At 32.8% G+C, this 25,872-nt stretch overlaps 1 protein-coding gene across 1 annotated transcript in view; it reads left to right on the top strand.

The window, feature by feature from the left end:
- The window catches only part of LOC114330641 (probable RNA-directed DNA polymerase from transposon BS), a 212,038-nt gene that overhangs the window by 123,406 nt on the left and 62,760 nt on the right, over positions 1 to 25,872 (top strand). The window contains exons 2-3 of the mRNA XM_028280042.2: positions 5,769 to 5,933; positions 22,978 to 23,490. Coding sequence (XP_028135843.2) covers positions 5,769 to 5,933; positions 22,978 to 23,490 — 678 coding nt within the window. The remainder of the gene's footprint in view (positions 1 to 5,768; positions 5,934 to 22,977; positions 23,491 to 25,872) is intronic.

The raw sequence follows: 25,872 nt of genomic DNA on the forward strand, positions 1-25,872 counted from the left end.
AAAAGTAACCTAGTTATGAGTAAAAAACCAACAACATACAGGATGGGGCATTAGCGCGAGGAAGTCCAATTACTCGTTTGTAGTAAGAGATACGAAAAAAGTTATTTAAATAAAGTCGGGGCACAGATAGGACCATATCCTAAATATATTTTCAAATATACAAGGCCACTCGTATTGACAGGGTGACACAAACTTATGTTTTTTTAAATGGAATACTCTGTATATTTTTGCATTTTTGGATTCTCCTTGATGTCTTTTCTCTTAAAATAAAGGATTTTGTACTATTATATGAGATAGCTTAAAAGATATTTATCTATGGTTTTTGTAATTTCGTTGTAAGTCCATAACATATTAGGATACATTTATATTTTAAAATAACTTACATATAAAATCAGAGTTTGTAGTGAATTTTGAGAGTAAACTAAATGTAAGGCCAAATACTTACCATGCCGGGTTAGTATAATAAGGTTTATTTTCCTGGTTTTTCCCTCGTGACTTATTATGAGATCACTAACACGAGAATTTTGATCAAATACTACAATTTTTACTACAAAAGTTAAAGTTGATTTACAGAGGAAAGGACTATCTTCCAATAAAGTTGTCGAAGCAACGCAACTCATAAATATTGGCAGTATCATTTTAGTCATCGAATTTATAATGTATAATTCAAGCAATTGAACTCCGTAATTATGTTAATGTTTACATTACTGAATGGAGAGTTGAATAACCTTTCAAATGCGCTACCACACGAGTCCTATTCCCGATGTAAAGATAAGGGGTGGGGGAAGTGGGAGGGAGGGGGTTGACAAATGACAGATGCATGTACCGTAAAAATGTGTCCCCATTAGATCAAAAATCAACCTGTTTCTTCATTTCGTTAAAATCTAATAAATACTGCCAAATATCGAGGTGGACTGTTTTCTTTGGCCCACACTGTATACACAATGTAACTATTCGAATTTCTTCTCAAGGGTTCATTTTTTTAACGGTAGAAATTATGTGGCAAAAAATTTAATCAGTAAAGGAATCTAAGTTTAATGTAACCGTATAATTAGATAATAGGGATGTTCACAAAAAATTAAAAAGTCATTTCAAACATGTAAAACGATTAAGAAACACCCTAGGAATAATTGTAAAAAAAATCAACAAAATTGAAAAAGCCTTTCTATAAAAAATCTTTATTAGAAATCTAGCATTATTTTAAATTTCAAGAACGCTTCTCTATTGGCCTGACGCCACTAGTTGCATACCCCAAGCGCGCGCCATTCTCATAGTGTTACTGTTTACGTGTTTGACGTTTCAGGTCATTTTATTTTGTTCTCTTCTTGTTTTATCAGGGTTAAAGTGGAGTTTTATAGTGAATTTGTTTAGTTTAAAATGGATAGACTGTTTGTAAGGACATATTTTGGATTTTACAAAAATAAACAAATAAAATGGAAGGTTTTCAAAAAGCCGATTCGTATAAACTACCGACTGTAGTGTAGATGTAACAATGGTTTATGATTTATTGGCATCTTGTAAAAAAATAAATCCACCACAGCTTTACTGAGTGTATATTCCATATAATTTTCCATGTCTTCTTTAGGCTAAAAAAATAAATGCTTAATGCTCCACAAAAAAAAATAGAGAAAGTTGTATGCATGCATTGTACGCATGCATATTGTATACATACATTGGCTGGTTATTACTTTACCTTGGTTAGGTGTATTAAAAATATTTTTATTCTTCTTCATGTGCCTTGTCCGTTGTGGACGTTGGCTATCATCATGGCAATTTTAATTTCATTTGAGGCGTTTCTGAATAACGCGATCGATTTTTGTCTAAATCATTGGCGTAAGTTTTTAAGTCATGAGTGTCTTTTCTTCCGGGTCCGCGTTTGCTCTCTATTTTACCTTGCGTTGTCAGTTGGAGTATACGATATTTATCATGCCTCATAATATGACCGAAATATTTAAGATTTCGTTTCTTAATTGTAAAAGAGATTTCTTTTTGTTTTCCCATTCGACGCAATACCTGTACGTTGGTGTGGGTCGCCCAGGATATTTTGAGGATACGTGGGTACACTCACATCTCGAATGCCTCTAGCTTTTTCATTAATGTTTCCATTATTGTCCAGGCCTCTGCGCCATATAGCAAGACCGGAAATAATAACATTTTAGCAGCCGCATTTTTAGTGGGAGAGATATTATGTCGCAATGGGTGAAAATATTTCTCATGCATGTTGTTAAATGTTGCTATGTCCTTTTCAACTCTAGGTCTTATTTCGGTTGTTTCGTATTTCGAGTTGACAACTGTTCCAAGGCAAAAAATATTTTTGAACTTGGGTATTATACATTTTCATTTCAACCAATCTTTTCACTAAATTATTAATGATTTTAATATAATATAAAGTCATACCTACATCCACATGTAGTTATTTCAAGGTTTACTTTTACTGTATGTATTATTAGAATCCCGTTTTTAGGAATATCCCAGTTTAAGAAATACAAATTTGAGGTCCCGAAACTTCTTCATTTACTCTTTAAGGGGTAGGTGCAAAATCTTGGTCCAATGCTATTTAAATTCATTAATTTTTTTCGAATCCTGAGAAAACTAATAAGTATTTTTGAAAAATGTAAATGCAGAAAGAACAATTACATTATTACCAAGGGCCGAAAGTCTCTCGAAAACTTCTATAATGTTTATTTTATTAAGTTAGTTATTTTAAGTTCTAGCTGCAACAAACCATTTCTTTTTCTGTTTTAAATTGGTTGGAACGGTAATAAAAATCTTGTCAGAACTGTTTTTTGATGTATTTACACACCCAGGAACAAAACACCACTAATTTGGCTTTATTTTTAATAATTAAATAAGTAAAAAACTGCGCACATTCAAATACACTGAGTAAATAAGTATACAAAACTAGTCGTCGATCAAAGACGTTACGACTGCTGACGTCACAGACCGTAGCCTCGCTGCAGGGTACCGTTTTTCTAGCCTCCAAGAAAATCAACATTATGAACTCATTTATCTTAAAAAATATACATTTTTAAACAGTTTTATGATTGTTACGTTTTTATACACCTTGTAATCTATTGAATTTAACTATATTTAAAAATTAGTAAACATCCCTATTCCAAATTGCTTGAATTTACAATTATATGATTTTTTTATCATAGGGGTAGTTTTCACCCCTAAAAAATTAAAATCAACTAACGGCAGTATTCACATTTTGAAATAAAAGGTAAATATAACCTAAATCCAAATTTGAATGCAAATCAGTAACGACATGGTATTCAATTACATTGTTTGTTTGAATTGTAACTATTCTAGGGGGTGAAATTTAAGGGTTAAACTGTGACAAAATCTTAAACTATTTTATTTCATGTTAATTGACATTCCTTCATTTTATTAAAATATTTTTTTATAATAGGGGTTGTTTCCTCCCCTAAAAAATAAAAAGCCACCGACGACACAAATTCAACTTTGAAGTGGAGGGTCAGTAGAGCCTAAATCCTAATTTTCATGCAATTCGGTGCTGCCCCTTAAAATTACACGGTATCGCCGTATTTCCCGTTCATTTACTGGGCTATTTGTTTTGAAAGGTTTTTCAATAGTATTTGCTAAATTTGAAGTGCCACAAAAGAGCCTTAAAATGCAACCTTTATCGAAGGTATTCTTTTGCGGCGCGTTTTACTTCAAATTAGCATATCATACTAAGGAAAAATTTTTCAAAATAAAACTATAATTATATTTTTCATCAAAATGACAATGAATTTTTGCGCCACGTAATATTCATGTCAGCTATTTTGCAACGGAAATATTGTGTGCGCCACTCATTTTTACTGCGTTTAGTGGTTTTTGAACTTGAAAGTAATGTATCTAGATTACACCGTAAGTGTTATAAATGAAAATCAATAAAGCTAAGACAAAAATAATGGTGGTCGACAGATTCGACACTATTCAACTGACTAACATGTTACAGGAATACCAGATAGTAAACACCTTTGTTTATCTCGGGTCTAGTATAACTAACGATGGTAACTGTGAAGCAGAAGTTCGGAGACGTATTGGTATGGCAAAAAATGCGATGAGTCGCCTAACTAAAGTTTGGAAAGTCAGATCTATCTCTCAAAATATCAAGATAAGACTGGCAAATGCTCTTGTATTCTCAATATTTCTATACGGAGCAAAGACTTGGACTCTTCGCGCATGCGAGCGCCAAAAAATTGATGCCTTTGAGATATGGTGCTGGAGAAGAATGCTACGCATACCTTGGATAGCTCATAGGACAAACGTTTCCATTCTAAACCAACTCAATATTAAAAAAAGGCTGTCCACAATATGTCTGCAACGAATTCTGCAATGCTTTGGTCACGTGAGAGCCAGTAGCGTTTGGTCAGTTTAGAGAGATTAATTGTTTCTGGAAACGTTCCGGGGAGAAGATCAAGAGGACGATCACCAACTAGATGGTCTGACCAAATAAAGCATTCAGCTGGAAACTCATTCTGAGAAGCTCTTAGAGCAGCTGAAGATAGAGACCAATGGAGAAACATTGTTAGGAATATTGGAAGAAATCACGATCCTCAGTAATGGGGAAACGACAAGAGAGAGAGAGTTATAAATGGTTAGGACTGGGTCCCGCGTATGAAAAAAAAGTTGATTAATAGCAAGCTGAAAATTTGTTAATAGCTTAAGGGTGTCTGGTCGGATAAACTTTGATATATGGGAACACTGTAACAGGGGCAGTTTTTATTGTGGAACAGGTTAAAAATTTGGAATGGTCAGACCACAAAAATAGCACATTTATCTTGTACGACATTTTGTACGACTTAAACTCTCGGAACAGAGATTAAACTCTCATGCAAAAATCAGTCTGCCAATAATCACTTGTCCTAATTCCTCTCATTTGATATATCCTACATGTTCCACTCATTAAAACGCCCATTTGGTGATAAATAGCAGTCTGATTTTTGCATGAGAGTTTAATCTCTGTTCAGAGAGTTTAAGTCTGTTCTGTCGGACAAAATACATGTGCCGTTTTCGTGGTCTGACCGTTCCAAATTTTTAACCTGTTCCACAATTAAAACTTCCCCTGTTCCAGTGTTCCCATATATCAAAGTTTGTCCGAATAGACACCCTTAAGCTATTAACAAATTTTCAGCTTGCTATTAATCAACTTTTTTTTCATACGCGGGATCCAGACCTAGTCGCCTTTCTCGCATTCTCGTCCAAATTGTCTAGTGGTGACAACACTAAACTTGTGATATGGCAATCCGAGATCGTATCCCAGCCATCCCAAGTAACCGATGCCCTACCCAAAACGGACGTCTATGACCGGTACTAGAAATTCGCAATGGATGGAATAGATTTATTTCTGGACGATAAATAGGTATACCAGTTTTTGTTTTTCTAAATAGAAGTGTTCCAGAGGGATTTAAGAAAAACTAATTACCAGACGTTATCTTCAAATAGCTCTAGCTCTATTAGGAAGCATTTTCGGACTAGGTGAATTGGGTTAAACTATCTTAAAATTATTTTAGGAATCTCCTGTCTTCGCTTGTCGGTAGAGTTTTTGGACACCCTGCATATCCAAATGACAGAGCAAACGATAAACTCGAAAAGAGCAAGGGTCCTATACATGAATGAACTCTATACAGTGTGCAGTAAAAAGTGTTATTCATCAGCTTATTCATTAGAATGAGGATATTAGTTGATAGGATTTTAGTAGTTGACCCATTTTTAGTATTAAAGTAAAAATATATTAATTTGCTCTTTTTTTATTACAGGGCTCAACTTTGACTTTGATCGACCTAGTAAAGATGTTCCGAGCATTTCTGATTATGATCGACCCAGTTATTATACAAAATTCAGATATCCTTACGAGAATGTACCAATAGATGACTACGAAGACCCAAAAATAGGAGAGCTACCCGATTACGATACGAACCCAGGTAATAAAATTATATTATAGCATAGATTTTAAGTTTTTTTTTATTTCTATCGAATATTTGTGTTGGGTTATATGGCCATTTCCACACAAATTTTGAAGATAGTATGTATGAATAGTTGATGTTATAGTAGGGGAGGCTTGAATGCTAAATTTGCAGTTTATAAAACGTCATGGGGAACTATTGGGTTGTGAAGATTAGGTCCTTAAAGCAAAAAAGTTAAGTTGTCCATTTTAGTGGGGATTTTCCATTTTTTAATTAAATTTTTTATTTTCAAAAATTGTTTTTTGCGATTATAGCGCCATCTATCCATAATTCTAAAAAATGTCTCGAATAAAGGTTACTTATTTTTACGTCAATAATCCAAATCTGCAATAAAAAATGGGGATTATATTTAAGATTTTAAAGTAACCCCCACTCCACCTCCGTGGAGGGTCGTGTTTGGTGTCATTCGATAGATTCTTGAAAAATATTAAACACGTGCTTTTTTAGATCTGATGTTTATTTCGCGAAATATCACAGAGTTCCTACTTAAAATTTTACAGAATACAAGGTTTGATGGATTCGACCGTTACTTGATGGAAGCTCATTTTATCTAATAATAAAACACTGAAAACTTTTGTTTTCGATACTTCCACAAATTTTATTATACAGGGTGTTTCATTGGGAAAGTAACATACGTTAACTGTAGAAAGAGGACACTTACTCCATTAATAACAGAGATACTGGGTGTTTTATCTATTTTGCCATTTTTTTAATTTGGTTTATAACTTTTAAACCACAGCGTATATTTATTTTAGATTTGGCACGCAAATATCCTTTAAGGTGTACAATAAATTAATTTATTTACAAATGTAAAAAATCCAGGCCCGGATTAAAAAATATTAGAAAATTTTCCGAACCAAAAAAAACACCCTATACATTAAATTTTTTGAAAATGGATTTTTTAGTTGAAAAGAGGATGAAAAACTAAATTTACTGGTATACTTTGAATCTTCTACAAAATGATTTTTCTGGTCAAATTTTGAATTTGAATTCTGAAATTATGTGAATTGCGAGAGCTCTAAGTAGAAAAAAAAAATTAAATACAACTTACAACTTGATAACCGCACTGTATATTTATTTTATATTTAACACGCGAATATTCTTTTAGGTGCCCAATGAATTATTTTATTTACAATTATAAAAAATCCAGGTCTGGTTTAAAAAATATTGTAAAAATATTCCGACCCCAAAAAACACCCTGTATATTAAAGTTTTTTAAAATGGATTTTTTAGTTGAAAAGAGGGTGAAAAACTAAATTTAATGGTATACGTTGAATTTTCGGCAGAATGATTTTTCTGGCCAAATTTTGAATTTGAATTCTGAAATTATGTATGTAAATTGTGAGAGCTCTAAGTAGAAAAAAAAAATACAATTTACAACTTGTTAACCGCACTGTATATTTATTTTATATTTAACACGCGAGTATTCTTTTAGGTGTCCAATCAATTATTTTATTTACAATTATAAAAAATCCAGGTCTGGATTAAAAAATATTGTAAAAATGTTCCGACCCAAAAAACACCCTGTATATTATTTTTTTTGAAATGGATTTTGCATTTGAAAATATGATGAAAAACTAAATTTAGTGGTATACATTGAATTTTCGGCAAAATGATTTTTCTGATAACATTTTGAATATGAATTCTGAAATTATGTCAATTGCGAGAGCTCTAAGTAGAAAAAATTAAAATGCGACTTAATTTTAATTAATACCATTATTTAATCTAAATTGGTAAAATGTTAAAACATTTCAGTGTTTTTTTATTATCTGTGACAAATAGTTTATGGCGAATATTCATCTTTAAACAATGAATAAATAATAAAGCGTCAATAAAGAATACATCACTTTAATCAACAAAGTATCTAAAAATTATAACAAAACAGAGAAAATGTGCAGCATAATTATTCAGAACTAAAGTACTTATTCAAAATTACCACCATCAAAAATTATTGTTATGTGTCAAAATGTTAATATTTTACCAATTTAGATTAAATAATGGTATTAATTAAAATGAAATCATATTAATGTTTTAATTGAGTCAATTAAATTATTAATTTTTTTTTTACTTTGTGCTTCGCAATTCACATAATTTCAGAATTCAAATTCAAAATTTTACCAGAAAAATTATTTTGCCGAAAATTCAAAGTATACCATTAAATTTAGTTTTTCAGCGTCTTTTCAAGTGCAAAATCCATTTTAAAAAAATTTAATATACAGGGTGTTTTTTTTGGGTCGGAACATTTATACAATATTTTTTAATCCGGACCCGGATTTTTTTTATTTGTAAATAAATTAATTGGTTGGACACCTAAATGAATATTCGCGTGTTAAATATAAAATGAATATACAGTGCGGTTGACAAGTTGCAAGCTGTATTTAAATTTTTTTCTACTTAGAGCTCTCGAAATTCACATAATTTCAGAATTTAAATTCAAAATTTTACTAGAAAAATCATTTTGCCAAAAATTCAAAGTATACCACTAAATTTAGTTTTTCATCCTCTTTTCAACTGAAAAATCCATTTTAAAAAAATGTAATGTACAGGGTGTTTGTTTTTGGGTTGGAATATTTTTCCAATTTTTTTAATCCGGACCTGGATTTTTTACAATTGTAAATAATTTAGTTTATTGTAAACCTTAAACGATATTTGCGTGCCAAATATAAAATAAATATACAGTGTGGTTAAAAAGTTATGAACCAATTAATAAAATGGCAAAATAGATAAAACACTCAGTATCGTTGTTATTAATGGAGTAAGACCCATTAAGTATGGTATTTTTGAGACCGCCTAAGTGTCCTCTTTCTGCAGTTAACGTATGTTACTTTCCCAATGAAACACCCTGTATTATAAAACTACGTGACCACAGCTGTTTCGGCAAAGTGCCTTTCTCAAGTGATTTATTTTACTGTGTTTGCACTTTAACGTCTCTAACTAAATATGTAGAGGAGTGGAGAGCTATTCGTCTCAATTTGGTAATTCAGAATTATATCTGTATTTATCAATTTATTAATTTCTATAGATTCTAATAAAGATAGCTTAAGGCCTTTATTTTGAATAAGAAGAATTTGAAACTGTTCATTAAAAGAATGATTAAGATCTAGAAGGTGAAGTGCGCCTGTAGAAGTGTCGGTTTTTCTATTTTTGAAAGCCCTTTTGTGTTCTTCTATCTGTTTGCTAAAGGTTCTGCCAGTTTGACCGATATAAGTTTTTGGACAGTCACCACATGTCTATTAGTAAACACTACTCTGTAATTGCTTTCTCTTTTGGCCCTTACTGTTCTTAAAATATTTGCCTAAGTTGTTGCTAGTTCGGAGAGCTAGTTGTTGCTAGTTCCTTTCTTTTTTATGTATCTGGCTATTTTTGTTGATATCTTGCCTCTATATCTGAGAGAGCAGAGGGTAGTGGGTTTTTTCTGTGATGGTGGAGAGACTAAATTCAGGGCTTTCTTATAGGGTTTTTGGTTTAAAATTTTGTTAATTAAACATCATTACGCAAATAGCAGTAAACAGTGGCTCCAACGAACAAACAATTAACAAAATTTTAAAGAAAACACTCCATAAGAGAACCCTGAAATTAGTCTATTCACCATCACACAAAAAAAAACCAGTGCCTTCTGCTCTATCACATACACCGGCAAGATATCAACAAAAATATCCAGATACATAAAAAACAAAGGAATAACACCAGCATTCAAAACTAGCAGCAACTTAGGCAAATACATTAAGACCAAAAAGAGCCAAAAGAGAAAGCAATTAGAGAGTGACGTATCTCGTGCTATTCGTACTATCCTATCTTCTGCCATTCTACTAATGTGTTCGTTCCACTCCTTTTTCCGTTTTGTCACCCATCCCTTTATGTCTTCTACATTGCATGATATTATATTTTCGCTTCTCTCCCTATCAACAGACTTTTCTCTGATATTCGTCGGAGTATTCGTCGGAGATTATTATTATTATTATTATTACCCATTAACCGCCAAACAAAGAAATACTGCAATAACATTTAATATATTTGATTAACTAGAGTAAAATAAACTTAAACATTCGTAAAAAAATTGCTTTACACTTTGATAATGGCAGGTGTCACAACAACAAAATGGTTCGTTTTCGAACCTTTGGCGGAAATGAGATATAAAAATTGAAATACACAATTTTATTTTTTGTGAAAAGTCTCAATACCTTTAGAGTGTAAATGGACCTGGAAGTTTTGATAAACAAAAATAGTATGGTTAGAACATTGCCTACACCTTCTTCAGCTTCTTTCTCAAAAACAAAGTCGAACGGCCCTCTATCTTTTTTAGAAATTATTTTAGATATTTCCAGTTTACACTTTCCAATCCTGTATCTTGCACTTTGTCAGTTGCATAAATTCGACAAATCGACATATTGTCTACAACACTAGACAACCTCTCTTATGTAGCCCCCTCCCCTCCCCCACCCCCACCCTAGATTATAACAAAACTGAATACCAGAATACCCGTCTTTCTAAAGGTGCGTATCCACTATGTTCTTAATATTGGACCACCGAGACATTGCTGCACGGTCGTTGGCGTACTGTTGCACGTTCCGGGAGCACCAACCATCCACTATGTTCACGAACCTCTTGCACTCCTCGCTCCCTGCAACTGCTCCAATCGATACGGCATGCGCTCCTCTAAATATAAACCGACACCAACTGGAACGCCGAGGCGGAGCGTGCACTGTTGCACGGTCCGGGAGTGCCTACCATTCACTAAGTTTACATGCGCATGCGCTCCTCTAAATATAAACCGACACCAATTAGAACGCCGAGGCGGAGCGTGCACTGTTGCACGGTCCGGGAGTGCCTACCATTCACTAAGTTTACAAACCTCTTGCGCTCCGCGCTCCCTCCAACTGCTCCCATCGATACGGCATGCGCTCCTCTACATATAAACCGCCACCTATTGGACCGCCGAGGCGAAGCGCGCCCTTTTGCACGGTCCGGGAGCGCCAACCATCCACTATGTCCACAAACCTCTTGCGCTCCGCACTCCCTGCAACTTCTCCCATCTACATGCATGCGCTCCTCTACATATAAACCGCCACCTATTGGACCGTTGAGGCGGAGCGCACACTCTTGCATGGTCCGAGAGCGCCAACCATCCACTATGCTCACGAACTTCTTGCGCTCCGCGCTCCCTGCAACTGCTCCAATCGATACGGTATGCGCTCCCTTACATATAAACTGCCACAGATTGGAGCGCCGAGGCAGAATGCGCACAATTGCACAGTCCGGGAGCGCCAAACGTGTCCACTATGTAGAGCAGTTGCAGGAGCTCGGAGCGCAAGCAAAGGGGATACGTGTTTTACACATAACAAAGAAATATCCCAACAAATTACTGCCTGTGCATCACCTTGAACTGATTTTCTGAACTGACCTTCCTGATCAGACATGATTATATTATGTCGACTTCCGCCAATGGTTCGTTATCGAACCATTATTTTCAAACACGATATGTGATGAGGCAGAAAATTTTTTTTGTATTTTTATAACAATTGGTGTACAAATAGGTTAAAAAATAATGTTTTAATTTATTTGACCACAAAAGTGTTATGCTAATAAAATTACTACAGTAAAAATAAAGTTGTGTCGAAGGATTGAAAATGTCGGACATTTAGAAAATATTTTTGTGATGAAACCATGAGTTTGGAAATTAAACAAAATTAAATTTAGTTACACTTATATCTTCTGGTTGCTTAAAAAATACAAAGATTTAAAAAAAATTAACGAATTGTCAAAAAAAAATTCTACAAAAAAATGGTGCGTTTTCGCACCTTTGGCGCTAAATGGGTTAAGAGATCCCGCCGCTTTACTTGCTTTTAAGCTTTGTTGTTGTACTTCATCTTCAACATCTCCGTAACTGGGCGAAATGAGCGCGAAGGCTGAGTGAATTGAGTAGCTCAGAAGTCGCGTTCACACTCACAGCCTGCCCCAAGTCCGAATAAAAGAGGAGGGTTGATGGGCCAGGTTAGCATCCTACCCATTGTAAAAGAAAACAAGGCTCAAAGAACCGATATAAAGCCTCGGTTATAAAGGACGGTGTCAGAAATATTTATAACACCTAATTTTGGGCGCCTATTTATTTAAATTTAATTTTTAAATTTGCTATTTTTGACGATTTTTAATTCTGTAGCTTATAATATTCACTCTAGAGAAAAACTGTTAAATATAAAGTTATAGTAAATTAAAAAAAAAACCTACAATTTGAACTATGGAAAATTTAATTTCGTTAATTTATTATTGCAAAACAGCCCGCGAAAGTCCAAAATGGCATTTTTACAATTGTATTATTTATTGTAAAAATAACTTTTTTATCTTTAATGCTTTAAAATGAAGATCTTTCAATTTTAAACATAAAAAAAATTGTAAAGCCCGACAGGTTAATTATTTGTTGCTCAGATATTATAAATTGTTAAAACAAAGAGGTCAAATGTAGGAAGCTATAACTTTTTGAAAAAAATAATCGTAGATTTAATCCTAGATACATTCTCCTCCTAAAGACCTATACATCCTAGGAGTTTATAGCTTGTAGTTTATTACTACTGAAGACAAAACGAATATTAAAAAAAATAAAAGTTTTCTATTTTTTATATTAAGCTCTTCCCGAATTAACAGATTGGTTCCGTGTTCTGTTCAGGACACACGTCCAAATTTTAGGTGTATATATAACAAAGTTAAACATAAGGCCATTGACCAACCTGAGCTTAGACATCATTATTATTGTTCAGTCGTTCCATATTTTATTTTATTTATCTGTTGCGGTTCGGATCAGTATTAACCCCAGTTTTACACACTAAGAATTTGAACGTGCGGTCGCTAGAACGCACGATGATATTCCAATGGTGGCTCGAGCAATCCCATGGTAACTTTCACATTACACGGCGCGGGCGGTTGGAACGTTCGGTGAAGTCGCCCTGTAATGTGAAAGTTACCATGGGATTGTTTAAGCCACCGTTGGAATGTAATCGTGCGTTCTAGCGAACGCACGTTCAAATTCTTAATGTGTGAAACTGCGTCAGTTATTATTGATCTCTCAGGAGCAGGGCCCCCGTAAGGGTAACTGGCGCCTGTGTGCCAAAAAGGATTTTGGCGCCTATAAGGCATTTTGGATCATGTTATTTTATTTATTTTTTGAAGGTAGGTAGGTAGGTAGGTAGGTAGGTGCTTGAAATAAAGAAAAAAATTGAACCTTAGAGGTCATATTTATAGTCTTGTCACTCACGGTAAAATATTGCAAAACCTCCGAATTTTAAACAATTGCTTGCATTGACATGAAATTTGGCATACACATACCTAACATGTCAAATAAAAAAAGTGATATTGTGCGGATGTGTGCTTTTGCCCTGGATGTGAGTTTCACCCCTTCTCGGGGGTAAAAAACATAGAAATGTTCAAAAAAGGAATTGGATAAAATGACTAATTTTAAGCAACTTTTGTTCTAGAGTTTTTTCAGTAAGTTCAGTAAGTATTTTATCGAACAAAATGTTCTTACCAAAAATAAAGCTTATAAAAAAGTGAAAGTGAAACATTATTTTTATTTGTTTTTAAGTTTATAACTTCAAAAGTAAGTAAGTTACGCTAAAAATAAAGATGGTCCCTTTTTTGAAAAGGAATCGTGAAAATCACCCCCTAATTAGCGTCCCAAATGAAATTAATCGTTACCGCTTCACTACAAGTTACTTAATTATTGTTAATATGATCTGAAGTTTTATCGCTTCAAAGTGCTTTTTTTGAAAAGGCTGTTCTAGTTAAAAGGACTTGAACGAGTCATTAATCACGGGTGTATGCAAATTTTGAACAGCCATATCTTAACAAATTTTTAGTTTACAGGAAAACAAAAAATCCAAAATATTCAAAATAGAAAACCTACATTTTTTACTGCTTGAAATTTTTGGTATCAATAATCATTTTTAAGCTATTTTAAAAAAAGCAACTTTTTTCAAGATAAAAAAAATTTTTCCTAAAGATTTCTTTTACCAAAAAAGGGACCAACTTTATTTTGAGCATAACTTACTTAGTTTTGATGCTAATTCTTTTTTAAAGAAGAAAAATATAAAGCTTGTTTTAAACACTTTAAAGAAGTTTTAATGAGTTTTCCCCGAAAAGTGCTTCATTTTTTGGTTATTTCACGTTGAAATATTCGATTTGGAATTTGAAGAATAAGAACCTACTTTTCATTAGCTACAACTGTGCTTCTACTGGGTTTACAGACTTCATATGCCAGCCATTTTTTAAACTTTTTGTAAGCTATTTTTTTGTAAGAGCATTTTTTTCGATAAAATACTTACTTTTTGAGTTATTTTTGGAAAAGCGTCCAACAGAGTTTTTGTTAAAAATGAACATGTTCATTCGCAAATAATTCGAAAGGTATTAACTTAGTGAAAAAATTATGTAGAAACAAAGTTCCTCAGAATTACTCAATTTATCCAATTCCAGGCTTATTTTGAACGTATGTTTTTCATCCCCGAGAAGGGGTGGAACCCACCCCTAGTGCAAAAGCACACATCGGCACAATATCACTTTTTTTCTTTGACTTGTTAGCTATGTGTATTATGTGTATGCCAATGTGTATTTCATGTCAATACAAGCGGTTCTTTAAAATTCATAGAAAAAACCGTGAGTAAGTGGACTATTATTTTTGTAGATTAAAATATCAAAATGAAACAAACATAATAAAATCATAACAAAATAAATTAAACTCCGACAAGGTCTTGCATATAGGAATCGGCAGTAACTGGATGATATACCTACTAATAAATTTTTGTGTGTATTTATTATATCTTCGTCTTCTTTATCTAATATTTCACAACCATGAAAGTTAATTTCGACCAATCCATCTCTTTCCCTTCACGTTTTCTTGTATTATAAGGCGAAGTATATGGAATTTGGGTCCTCTAATTATTATATGGCCGAAGTATTCTGTTTTTCTCATGTTTTTCTTCTATTTATACGTAATCCTATTTAATATCTCAACTTTTATTTTAAATTTAATTTTTGTTTTTTTTTTGTTTGTTTTGTTTTTCAAATTTTTTGCAATTTTTTACCCTGCGTTTTGGCGCGTCTAAAGGATGGCGCCCGTGTGCATTGCACACTTTGCACATATGGTATAGGGGGCCCTGCTCAGGAGCTATTGCCATTATTAGTTATCATGGAGCACAAGTATATATACAAATCTGTCTACCACTTTGAAACTCGTCACTTGGCGGAGGTACGGTGGATTATTATTTGCCATGTCTAAAATAATGTTTTTTATTTTTTCGGTGTTAATCTAAAGGCTGAATTTTTTGCTTATCCGCCTTAGCGGTTTAATGATGGTTGCCATTTCCTCTTCGTTTGCTGCTAGTATAACTGTCTCATCTGCGTATCGCAGATTACTGATTTTTCTGTTTCCTATAGTTTAAGATATGAATAATGAAAATTAATAATGGTGAGATAACCATATGTAAGCAATTTTTTATTATTATCGATTCTTGATATACACACATGTCCAAATGGTTGGAATACGTACAAATAATATATCTAGGCCTATGAATGATGGTTTCAATACTGTTGTTGATATTCACTCTAGAGCGTTTTTAAATGATGATGATAAAAAATTGAATTGTTCTTGTATCATTTTGGTCAGATCCAACTGATTAGCATATTTATACATTATTTCAGTCTTTGTTTAAATTTGAATTGTCATTTAAAAATGTCTATGTTTGTTTTTAAACCAAGAGGAGTGACTCATATTTACCGCCACGTAATGCTTGTTTGTAATTGGTCCAACCGCAGGCAAGTTTATTTCACTGTTATAAAATTTTGACACTAATCACGGTTCTTAGACATTACTACGGTTGCCTAAATCGACTAACCAATGAACATTAAGGGTGAGATTACGTCACGAGAGTTTACTGTCATTTGATAGTATGATTTTTTTCGAATCCTGAGAAAACCAAGTATTTTAGAAAAATTTAAACGCAGGATGCAAGATTACATTATTACCGAGGGCGGAAAGCCCCTTAGAATAAACAAGCAGATTCTATTGAATGAAATATTTGAAATTAAATATCACACTTCTCTTTTATTTTCAGCCCCGTAGCTTATTAAAATAAACATTATAGAAGTTTTCAGGGACTTTCAGCCCTCGGTAATAATGTAGTCTTTCATTCTGAGTTTAAATTTTTCAAAAATATTTATTAGTTTTCTCAGGATTCGAAAAAATGAATACAATTAAAACACATTGAGAATTTTGACATGCGTCAAAATTTTGCATTAACTCAATGTAAATTCTGAACTGTTGAATTCCAGCTTCCCTAATAATTATTGTACATCAAAAGACATTAGAAACTCTTTGTAGAGGATTGAAATCTGTATTGGAAATAACTGTTAAAATTGGTCTACGTAATTAAACATATTCCAAAATTTTGTAAAAATATAATACATTTTAGTTTTCAGCTCAAACTTAGGCCAAACACAATGCAATAATGTTCACATTTTTGAACTGTCAATATTTTTATTTTATCATCTATTGTTTAAAAACAATACAGTTGATAAGATACCCTCAGTTGCGGAGAAAGGATTAATAATAAAAATTTTTTTATTCAGTCAATGGTGTGAGCACTGTCAGTTAAATAGTAACGTGTGGCCTTACTTTTACACGCATACCTATTGTGGCAAATGTATCATATTTTTCAAAATTTTGGAATGCATTTAAATCGTAAGTAGAACAATTTTAACTTTTGATTTTAATACAGATTTTAATTCTCTACAAGTATTCTCTCATGACTTTTGATATAAAATAATTAGGGAAGCAGGAATTCAACAATTCAGAATTTTACATTGAGTTTCCTATGGCCCTTTTTACGATTCACCACCCGGTATAAGATAAAATGTGTACTATTTGTCTAATTATTTCATAATAACACAAATAATACACATATATACACAATAACACACATTCAATGATCGAAAATCATTTAAAAATATGGGAATGTAAACTCTTGTGACGTAAAGTCAAAAATATAAGTCTCCCCACCACCGTCGGACAAGACAACCGTAATAAAGTCTAATAACCGTGGACACTAATGACATTTATCAAGTTTTGACACTTTTGGCATTTTATAGGTTAATTCAGTTATATCGGCGATTTTTTGTGTTTTCTGTGTTATTTCTTTAATTTTTAGATTTTTAGTCTGATTTGATATAAAAAGCAGTTGTTTTTAGAACTTTTCAGCGACGAATTAATATAATATAATGTTTATGGATTACCGTTGAGGGCCGACATGATCAACCAAAAAAGAAGATGTATTTGGTTATTTCTCTAGTGACTTTCTTGGGTGTGAACCTGTCTTTTTAGTTTACTCCTTCTGGTTAAAAAATAAACCGTAGAGACGTGATATCTCATTTTGACAAATCTGTACTAAATTTACAATCAAGATGCAGTAGAAATAAACAAACCAAGGCACGTTAAATGCTACTAGGAGCACTCCCGAATCATAATTTAAAATGTATTGTTATGATCTGCTTCTTATTACTTTTAAATTAATTATTATTTATTTGATCAATTATTTAATTAACGCAAGTCATACATAAAAATTATTAAGAGAAAATCTCAGGGTGCCTTTGATAAAAAAAAATGTCTAAATTATCTTATGTTATACTTATCCTTTCTCGTGGCTTCAGTATCTCTTAGTTGATCCTTATCGGGATAAAATAGGAAAAAGAAATAAATAGAAAAATCATAAATAAACACATACAAATACCTTTATTATCGAAAGCAATGCTCTGTAAATTTATTAATTAAATCCTGTGGGCATAACTGTCCAAAAGAAACTTTTACCATATAAATTAATCTAATTCAAACAAATATTTATCGCTTTGTTCTTGATACTATTAATAAAACAAGCTAAACAAACAAATTTGGTATTCGCAAATTACTTATATTTCCTATTAAATTTTTGAAATGTTGGAATCTTAAAATGCATATGCTTTTTCGTAAAAAATTCAACTTCTGATTATAAAAAAAAACATTACATAGGTTATTGACTGACCTTTTTGATTCACACACAATGATGTCTCCTCTTGACCCAAACAGCTCCTCCTTGTTGATTATGTTAGGCTACCAATCAAAGCCCTCTCCATTCTCAGCAAACAATCCAGCAGGATACCAGCAACTATTTCTCCAAAACACAAGCCAGGCCTCTTTTTTGCCAGTACTCGTTCAATAAACTCCAAAACTCTCTCTTTTCTTTCTCTCAACAATAATCTTCTGAGACCCAAGTATCTTTTTTACTTGGTGTCACAAATAATTTTTATAATGATAATTCTTGTAACTTACTCTCTTGGACTGTACATAATGAAAGAGGTATTTCTTCTCGATTTGATTTGTCTCTCGTACCACTTTTCGGCTACTCCCACTATCAAAACAAAACACTAGTACTTGCTGCTGAACTACTCACGAAAACTTTTGACTGCCCCTTTCGGATGCCGGTAACACAATAGTATATACATTGTAATTCCCAAATTATGATTTACAAAGTTTATACATTGTAATTTATGATTCGGGAGTGCTCCTAGTAGCATTAAAAAAATTCCAAGATACAAACGACCTGAAGGATCCCCCCAGAAGTGGTAGAAGTCGATGTATAACAGCAACAGAAAGCCGACAGATAACATTGACAGCACGAAACAATCGTCTGGCATCTACAAGTGGTATATCCAGAGAAATTACTAAGCTTCAAGGACTGAATATTTCATGGCAAACAATAACACGCAGACTAAATACGGTAAATCTGTATCTGTATATCGGGGTCTGTATCCGGTACCTGTTCTTAAACTAACCTACCAACACAAAATAGTAAGGTTACAATGGGCTAGATAAATGTTGCACATGGTCCTAACTGAAATAACGTGATGCTCTCTGATGAATCAAAACTTGGCTTGGTTTTTGATTCTTGAACAACACTGGTTTGGAGGGCCCCAGGACGACAAGCCCGACTAAAAACAGTCCAACCGCGTCTCCCATTTGAAGGACGTATTATGGTTTGGGGTGGTATTATGAGTGGCACGCGGACACCACTACTGGTTCTGGAGAGAAGAGTCACTGGTGCTGTGTACATCGAGGAAGTTTTAAATCTCATCTTGCGTCTATTCCGAGGGGCAGTAGGTGATGGATTTGTGTTTATGCATGACTACGCACCTCCTCATCGAACAGCAGCAGTACAAAATTTTCTGGAAGAAGAATGAATATCAACAACGTCATTGAATATGCTTGGGACATTTTCAAAATACGCATTAAGAAGCGAAACAATTCCCCTATTACACACCGAGAACTAAAAGATGCTGCTCGTAATGAACGGGAGAGATTTCCGCACGCCCAGCTCGACCAGTTAATCGGCAGCATGCCAAATCGCCTACAGCCAATCATACAGGCCAATAGAGGAAATACTGATCATTAGTTTTATTAGAAATTATTAGGTTTGTTCTAGCAAACAGTCAAACTAATCAGAAACCGTCAGCAAACAGTTGGTCAGTGAGAGAACATAATACAGTCACCAGTGCTATCCCCCCTACTCGCGCTGGTCGACTATTCGCTGATGGTTTCAAACCGTTTGAAACTGATGCTAGAACAAACCTATTTTTATCTGTACTAATTTATTTTTAAATATAAATTGTGCATTGTAAGTTTTTCACTCCAAGAGATCAAATCATTTTTTTTGCATATCGTTGATCTGGTTTTGAGATTTATTTTGTATTAATGAGAATTGATGCAAAATGATGTTTAAAATATTCAGAAGAGTTTATATATAAAAATCAATAAAAATATGAAATAGTCCAATATTCCAAGCTTTTGGATATATGTGTATCTATATACAGCGTGTCACAAAAGTAGTGGAACGGACGAATATTTCGCGAGCTAAACATCGGATCGAAAAACTGAAAAACACGTTTTCAATATTTTTTAAAAATCTATCCAATGACACCAAACGCGATCCCCCACTCCATCCCCTAGAGGTTGGGTGGGGGTAACATTAAAATCTTAAATATAAACCCCCAGTTTTTATTGCAGATTTTAATTCATTATAAAAAAGTAAGCAACTTTTATTTGAGACATTTTTTCGAATCGTGGATAGATGGCGATATAATTGGAAAAAGACTATTTATTAGCGCCATCTATCAACAATTCAAAAAATTGTTTCGAATAAATGTTGCTTAATTTTTCATGACAAATCCAAATCTGCAATAAAAATGAGGGTTGCTATTTAAGATTTTAGAATTACCCCCACCCCATCTCCAGGTTCTGGAATGAGGGGTCGTGTTTGGTACGATTCGATAGGTTTTTGAAAAATATGAAATACATATTTTTTTGTTTCTCATTTGGAAGTGTATTTCTCGAGATATTAGACCGTTTCTATTATTTACCTATGACATCAAGATAAAATGTTTTTTTTTCGATTATAGCGCCATCTATCCATAGTTCAAAAAAATGTCTCGAATAAAAGTTACTTACTTTTACGTAAGGAATCAAAATCTGAAATAAAAACATCGGGTTTCTAATTATGATTTCAAATTTACCCCTGCATATTCAATTTTTTATTTAGGTAAAGGCGAAATTACACGGTTCAATCAAATTGAATCACTTTGGCTGAATGGAGCAAAAATGAAAGCAATGCTAGTTACACGGTATCTGGAAAGTGAAATATTCAACACATATTCTTCGCAAGGTGTCGTCAAATTAAGTCATGTGTTTAGGAGTTGTATAAAATAATTATTGAAAAAGAAGCTAAGGAAATGCCGTCGTTGGTGGCCGCTTTTGGTCGATAGTTTTATATTTGTTAACTTACAGGTATAATGAGTACGCACAGGTACTTTTAATTTTCAATTCTATGTCTTATTCGATTATATTATTTATGTTCAAATCTCCAATTACCGATTTAATAGCACTTCCACGATTATCTCGGTTTTTATAACCTTTCATTTTATAATTCCATAGACACGAATACTTTTTAAAACGATCCAGGGATAGAGGCGTGTGCTCTTCATTCCATAATAATACGCTGTAAAAGTAAATCGTTCAATTATTGTGTTAACACATTCATATCTCGTTCAAAGCGCTGAAGATTGAACGCCTAAAGTGAAAATATTGAGAATGTTCAATTCTTTTTTGCACGATTGATCATTTTTGACTGTTTACCGTGACAGATTTTACGTCAGTAAGTGACATTTACTAGCAACTCGACGGTAAGTAATCCAACTCGACGGTAAGTACTCCAACTCGACGGTAAGTAATTCACTTACCGTCGAGTTAAAAAATCTCTTCATTTTAATTTATTTTTTGAAAGAATAAAGAAAACTAACGAATTATTTATTAATATTGAAACTTATGGTACAATTTGTTAAATTATTTAATGAAATCCCACTTGTTGGGGCTGTGGTTTCACTTCTAACAGAAACTCCTGCAGAATCGCATACATTAGTAGTATTACTAGTATTGCACAATATTCTTTTGGCAAAATCTATTTTATTTTGAAGAGAATCTTCTACATAGCTTTCTGCCACTGTCGATGAAAGCCAACCTCCATGACGCTTTAATCCGAGGACATCAACACCTTTATTAGCCAAAAGCGTTGCTGATGTCCTCCTGAACCAATGGCCAGTATAGTTCTCGGGATTAGGCAAATTTAAGAATTTGGCAATTTGAGAAGGCCAGCCCCGATTGTCTCTTTCCCTATTACTTGAGCACAATATGTTCCTTTGGTGCATCTTAGGAACAAATGATTTGATTTTACTTGTAATGGACGAAGTTTTATATACTTTTGCAGAATTTCTAAATATGGAATTTTATCGTCTGGTTTATTAACGACTGTAAAAGTACGCTGGATGTTCGTTTTTGTATTGGGTACTTTTACAATCATTAAACCATCGGTTTGTTGGATGTCATTCAGAGTAATATTATATAATTCTTCTCTTCTACAGGCACCAGATATTCCCAATATCATTGCGACCTACAAATTATGAAAAAATCTTCATTAGAGTATTTCTTTTACCTAAACTAGCTTATATTACCTTGTGAACTAGAAATTCTTCATCCGGTGCTTCCATCAGAAATTTTTCAAATTGCTCCCGTGTAAAAATGCTCGTTTTCTTAGGCCTATAGCCAACATTTTTTCTCTTCAAATACGCGATCAAAGTTGAAAACTTGGAAATATCAATGCCATCATAAAGGAAAACGGTGGATTTAATCATTGAATATTCTGCCCAGAGGCTTCCAGGAGCTTTCAACTTCATGTCTTTGAACGAAATATGCAAATAGAGTCTTTTCTCCGATTCTTAAATTCTTGCCTTCGCACCATTTTTTAAAACTTTGGTAGGTATTTTGATAACGGATTTTGGATTTTTCGGGAATAATTGCGGAACACCCTTCTTCCCAAGCCCGTTCAATTTCTTCAAATTCACTTTCGCTCATATTTTAATTTATAATAATCAAAATGGTACTTAAAATTATTGACAACTAAATAAAAACTCAATTCTCCATTGTTGTTATGCACCCTAGTTACCACCTAACAACCAAAGTATCTAGCTTGATAAAATGAATGAAACTAGTCAATATGACGAAAATGTTTAATTTTATAATTTATAATGATATCAATCGTGCAAAAAACGTTATAAGCATGTCGAACGTTAAGGGTAACCGATCTCAGACAATAATTTGAGTCGTCGCTCCGCTCCTCCTCCAAACAATTGTCTTCGATCGGTATAAAACCCTTACCGTTCTCCATACTTAATATACTATTAACGTCATTGAACGACAACATTCAACATTGAAAGGCAAAAGTGAACCGTGTAATTTCGCCTTTTCCATATCTTTTTTACTTCTCTATTTTTTACCACTTTCCTTCAGAAAGAGTAAAATATTATTGAAAATATGAATAATATTTTTATGTTTAGAACTGGACACAGTGTCATAATACCACTGAAATTGTTTTCATTGTTACAGAAAAATTACGAAACTACAGGGAAGTTATCGATTGGCAAAGATCACATATTCACCAACACCGTCCAAATCATCCACATTATAAACCAAAATCGGTCAGTCCCAGAGTGCAATATCTACTGGAAAAACTTGCCAAGAATGAAAACTATGATATAGATCCTCCTAACTTACCTCTTCTAGATGATCGTAGAATGTATCCATTCGACGATGATTTAGGTTTAAATTTTAACAATGAAAAATTCGAAGATCGGAAAGAAAGAATTCTGGATGACTTAATTTTTGGTGCAAATTATAGAAATAATGAAAGATTACTAAGAAATGACGAAGACTCCGAGAAAAACGAAGAACGGTCTCAGACTATGCACCATAAGGTTAATGAAAATGACAGTGAGAACAAAGAATTTACTAGTAATAGGTTTAGTGGTGTGAAAGTAGCTGAAGATCCGTCAGAATTTGCCTATTTACCATCCGATTCCCGATTTTATAAGAAACTGAAAACTACCACATACGTTCCTGGTAAGTGATTTTAATTAAAATTTATTGTTAATTTTATATCTACTACTAGCTGACCCGGCGAACTTCGTACTGCATTAGAACTAAATAATGTTTAAAAGTCAAATAACTAAAAATAACCATAAAGCCAAAAAAATAGTCAAACACATTGTGTATACTTTTTTTTTGATAAACAGTATTTTTTTGCCATATCTTAACCGATTTTGGTCTGTCAGAAAAACAAAATAAAACTATTATGTTTATAAGAGCAAAACCTATATTTTTTATTGTTTGGGATTTTTTGTATCGCTAATAATTTTTAAGTTATTTTGAAAAAAAAGCATTTTTCCAAAATGTTTAGAAATAATTTGTTTTACTATAACACCAATTTTGTTCAAAAATATGCAGATGGAACCGGTAAAATTTACAGATCATATAAACAATACACATACATATAAAGTAACTGGTAAAGCGGTAACGATTAATTTCATTTGGGGTGCTAAATAGGGGCAGATTTCATAATTTTTTTTACCTCAAAAAACGGGGCCAACTTTATTTTCAGCCTAACCCGATTAGTTGTGATGCTAGAAACTTTTATAAAATCAAAATATTTTTTTAACACTTTAAAAAATTTTAAATGTTTGCTAAAATTGCTTCATTTTTTAGTTATTACACGTTAAAATAATATTCGATTTGGAATTTGACGAATAAGAACGTATTTTTCATGAGCTACAATTTTGCTTTTACTGGGTTTATATACTTAATTATTACACCATTTTTTTTGTTTTTTGTTTATGAGCTACAGTTTTACTAAGAATATTTTTTTCGATAAAATAGCTACTTACTTTTTGAGTTATTTGCAAAAAAATGAAGATTTTTTGTATAGAAATAAACATTTTCACTGGAAAATAACTCAAAAAATTAAAATTTGTTTTACTATAAAACCAATTTTTTTTTCAAAAATATGCACATCGAACCGGTAAAATTTACAGCTCGTATAAACAATACACATACATATAAAGTAACTGGTAAAGCGGTAACGATTAATTTCATTTGGGGTGCTAAATAGGGGGAGATTTTCATGATTTTTTTTACCTCAAAAAATGGGGCCAACTTTATTTTCAGCCTAACCCGATTAGTTGTGATGCTAGAAACTTTTATAAAATTAAAATATTTTTTTAACACTTTAAAAACTTTTAAATTTTTGCTACAATTGCTTCATTTTTTAGTTATTTCACGTTAAAATAATATTCGATTTGGAATTTGACGAATAAGAACTTATTTTTCATGAGCTACAATTTTGTTTTACAGGGTTTTTATACTTAATTATTCCACCATTTTTTGTTGTTTTTTTTTTGAGCTACAGTTTTACTAAGAATATTTTTTTCGATAAAATAGCTACTTACTTTTTGAGTTATTTGCAAAAAAAATGAAGATTTTTTGTCGAGAAATAAACATTTTCACTGGAAAATAACTCAAAAAATATTAACTTAGTTAAAAACTCTATAGAACAAAAGTTATTTAATTAGTCAAATACTTCATTTACGGGCATACAGGGTGTTTGGTAAACAATGGTTTCTCCCCATGTAATAATCTGCCTCGCTCGAGTAACTGCAAAAATTCCCGCTTGGGCTTCCCTACCATTCATTATGCTTGTTTTATACAGTGCTAGTCAAAAGTCCGTACCCCCCTCGTATCTTTTGAACGGTTATACCTATAATAGTGAAATTTAAAGGGAGGAAATAAACGGCCGTAAGCTTCTTAACTAGTCATGACAGGTGACGTAATTATGACAGATGACTTTACAGCGCCACTGTGACAGATAATTTTAAATGGGACCTTATGGCAAGTGATACCTCGTTTGAAAGGTACTAAAAATACCTATTCAGCAAAATAAAATTGTAGTTTCGCATTTAATTAATAAAAATTCAAAATTCCGCATATGATTACTTGTCAAACATGTTGACGTTGACGTAAAAACTACTATAGAATTGAAAAATGTCAAATCTTTTGACAAAAAAACCATAGGCGGACATTTGAATTTTTATTAATTAAATGCGAAACTACAATATTATATTTATTTAATTTATTCACCAAAATCAAAATCAACTAAAACCAAAAAAAAATTAGTATGACTGAATGGGTATTTTGAATACCTTTTAAACGAGGTATCACTTGCCATAACGTCCCATTTAAAATTATCCGTCACAGTGGCTCTGTAGCGTCATCTGTCACTATTACGTCACCTGTCATGACTAGTTAAGAAGCTTACGTCCGTTTATTTCCTGCCTCGCCTCCAAATTTCACTATTATATGTATAACCGTTCAAAATATACGAGGGGGGACAGGACTCTTGACTAACGCTGTATAAATAAATATCTGGATTACCTACGTATATTATATTAT

Source organism: Diabrotica virgifera, chromosome 2 (assembly GCF_917563875.1).
Source record: "Diabrotica virgifera virgifera chromosome 2, PGI_DIABVI_V3a".
Lineage (NCBI taxonomy): Eukaryota > Metazoa > Arthropoda > Insecta > Coleoptera > Chrysomelidae > Diabrotica > Diabrotica virgifera.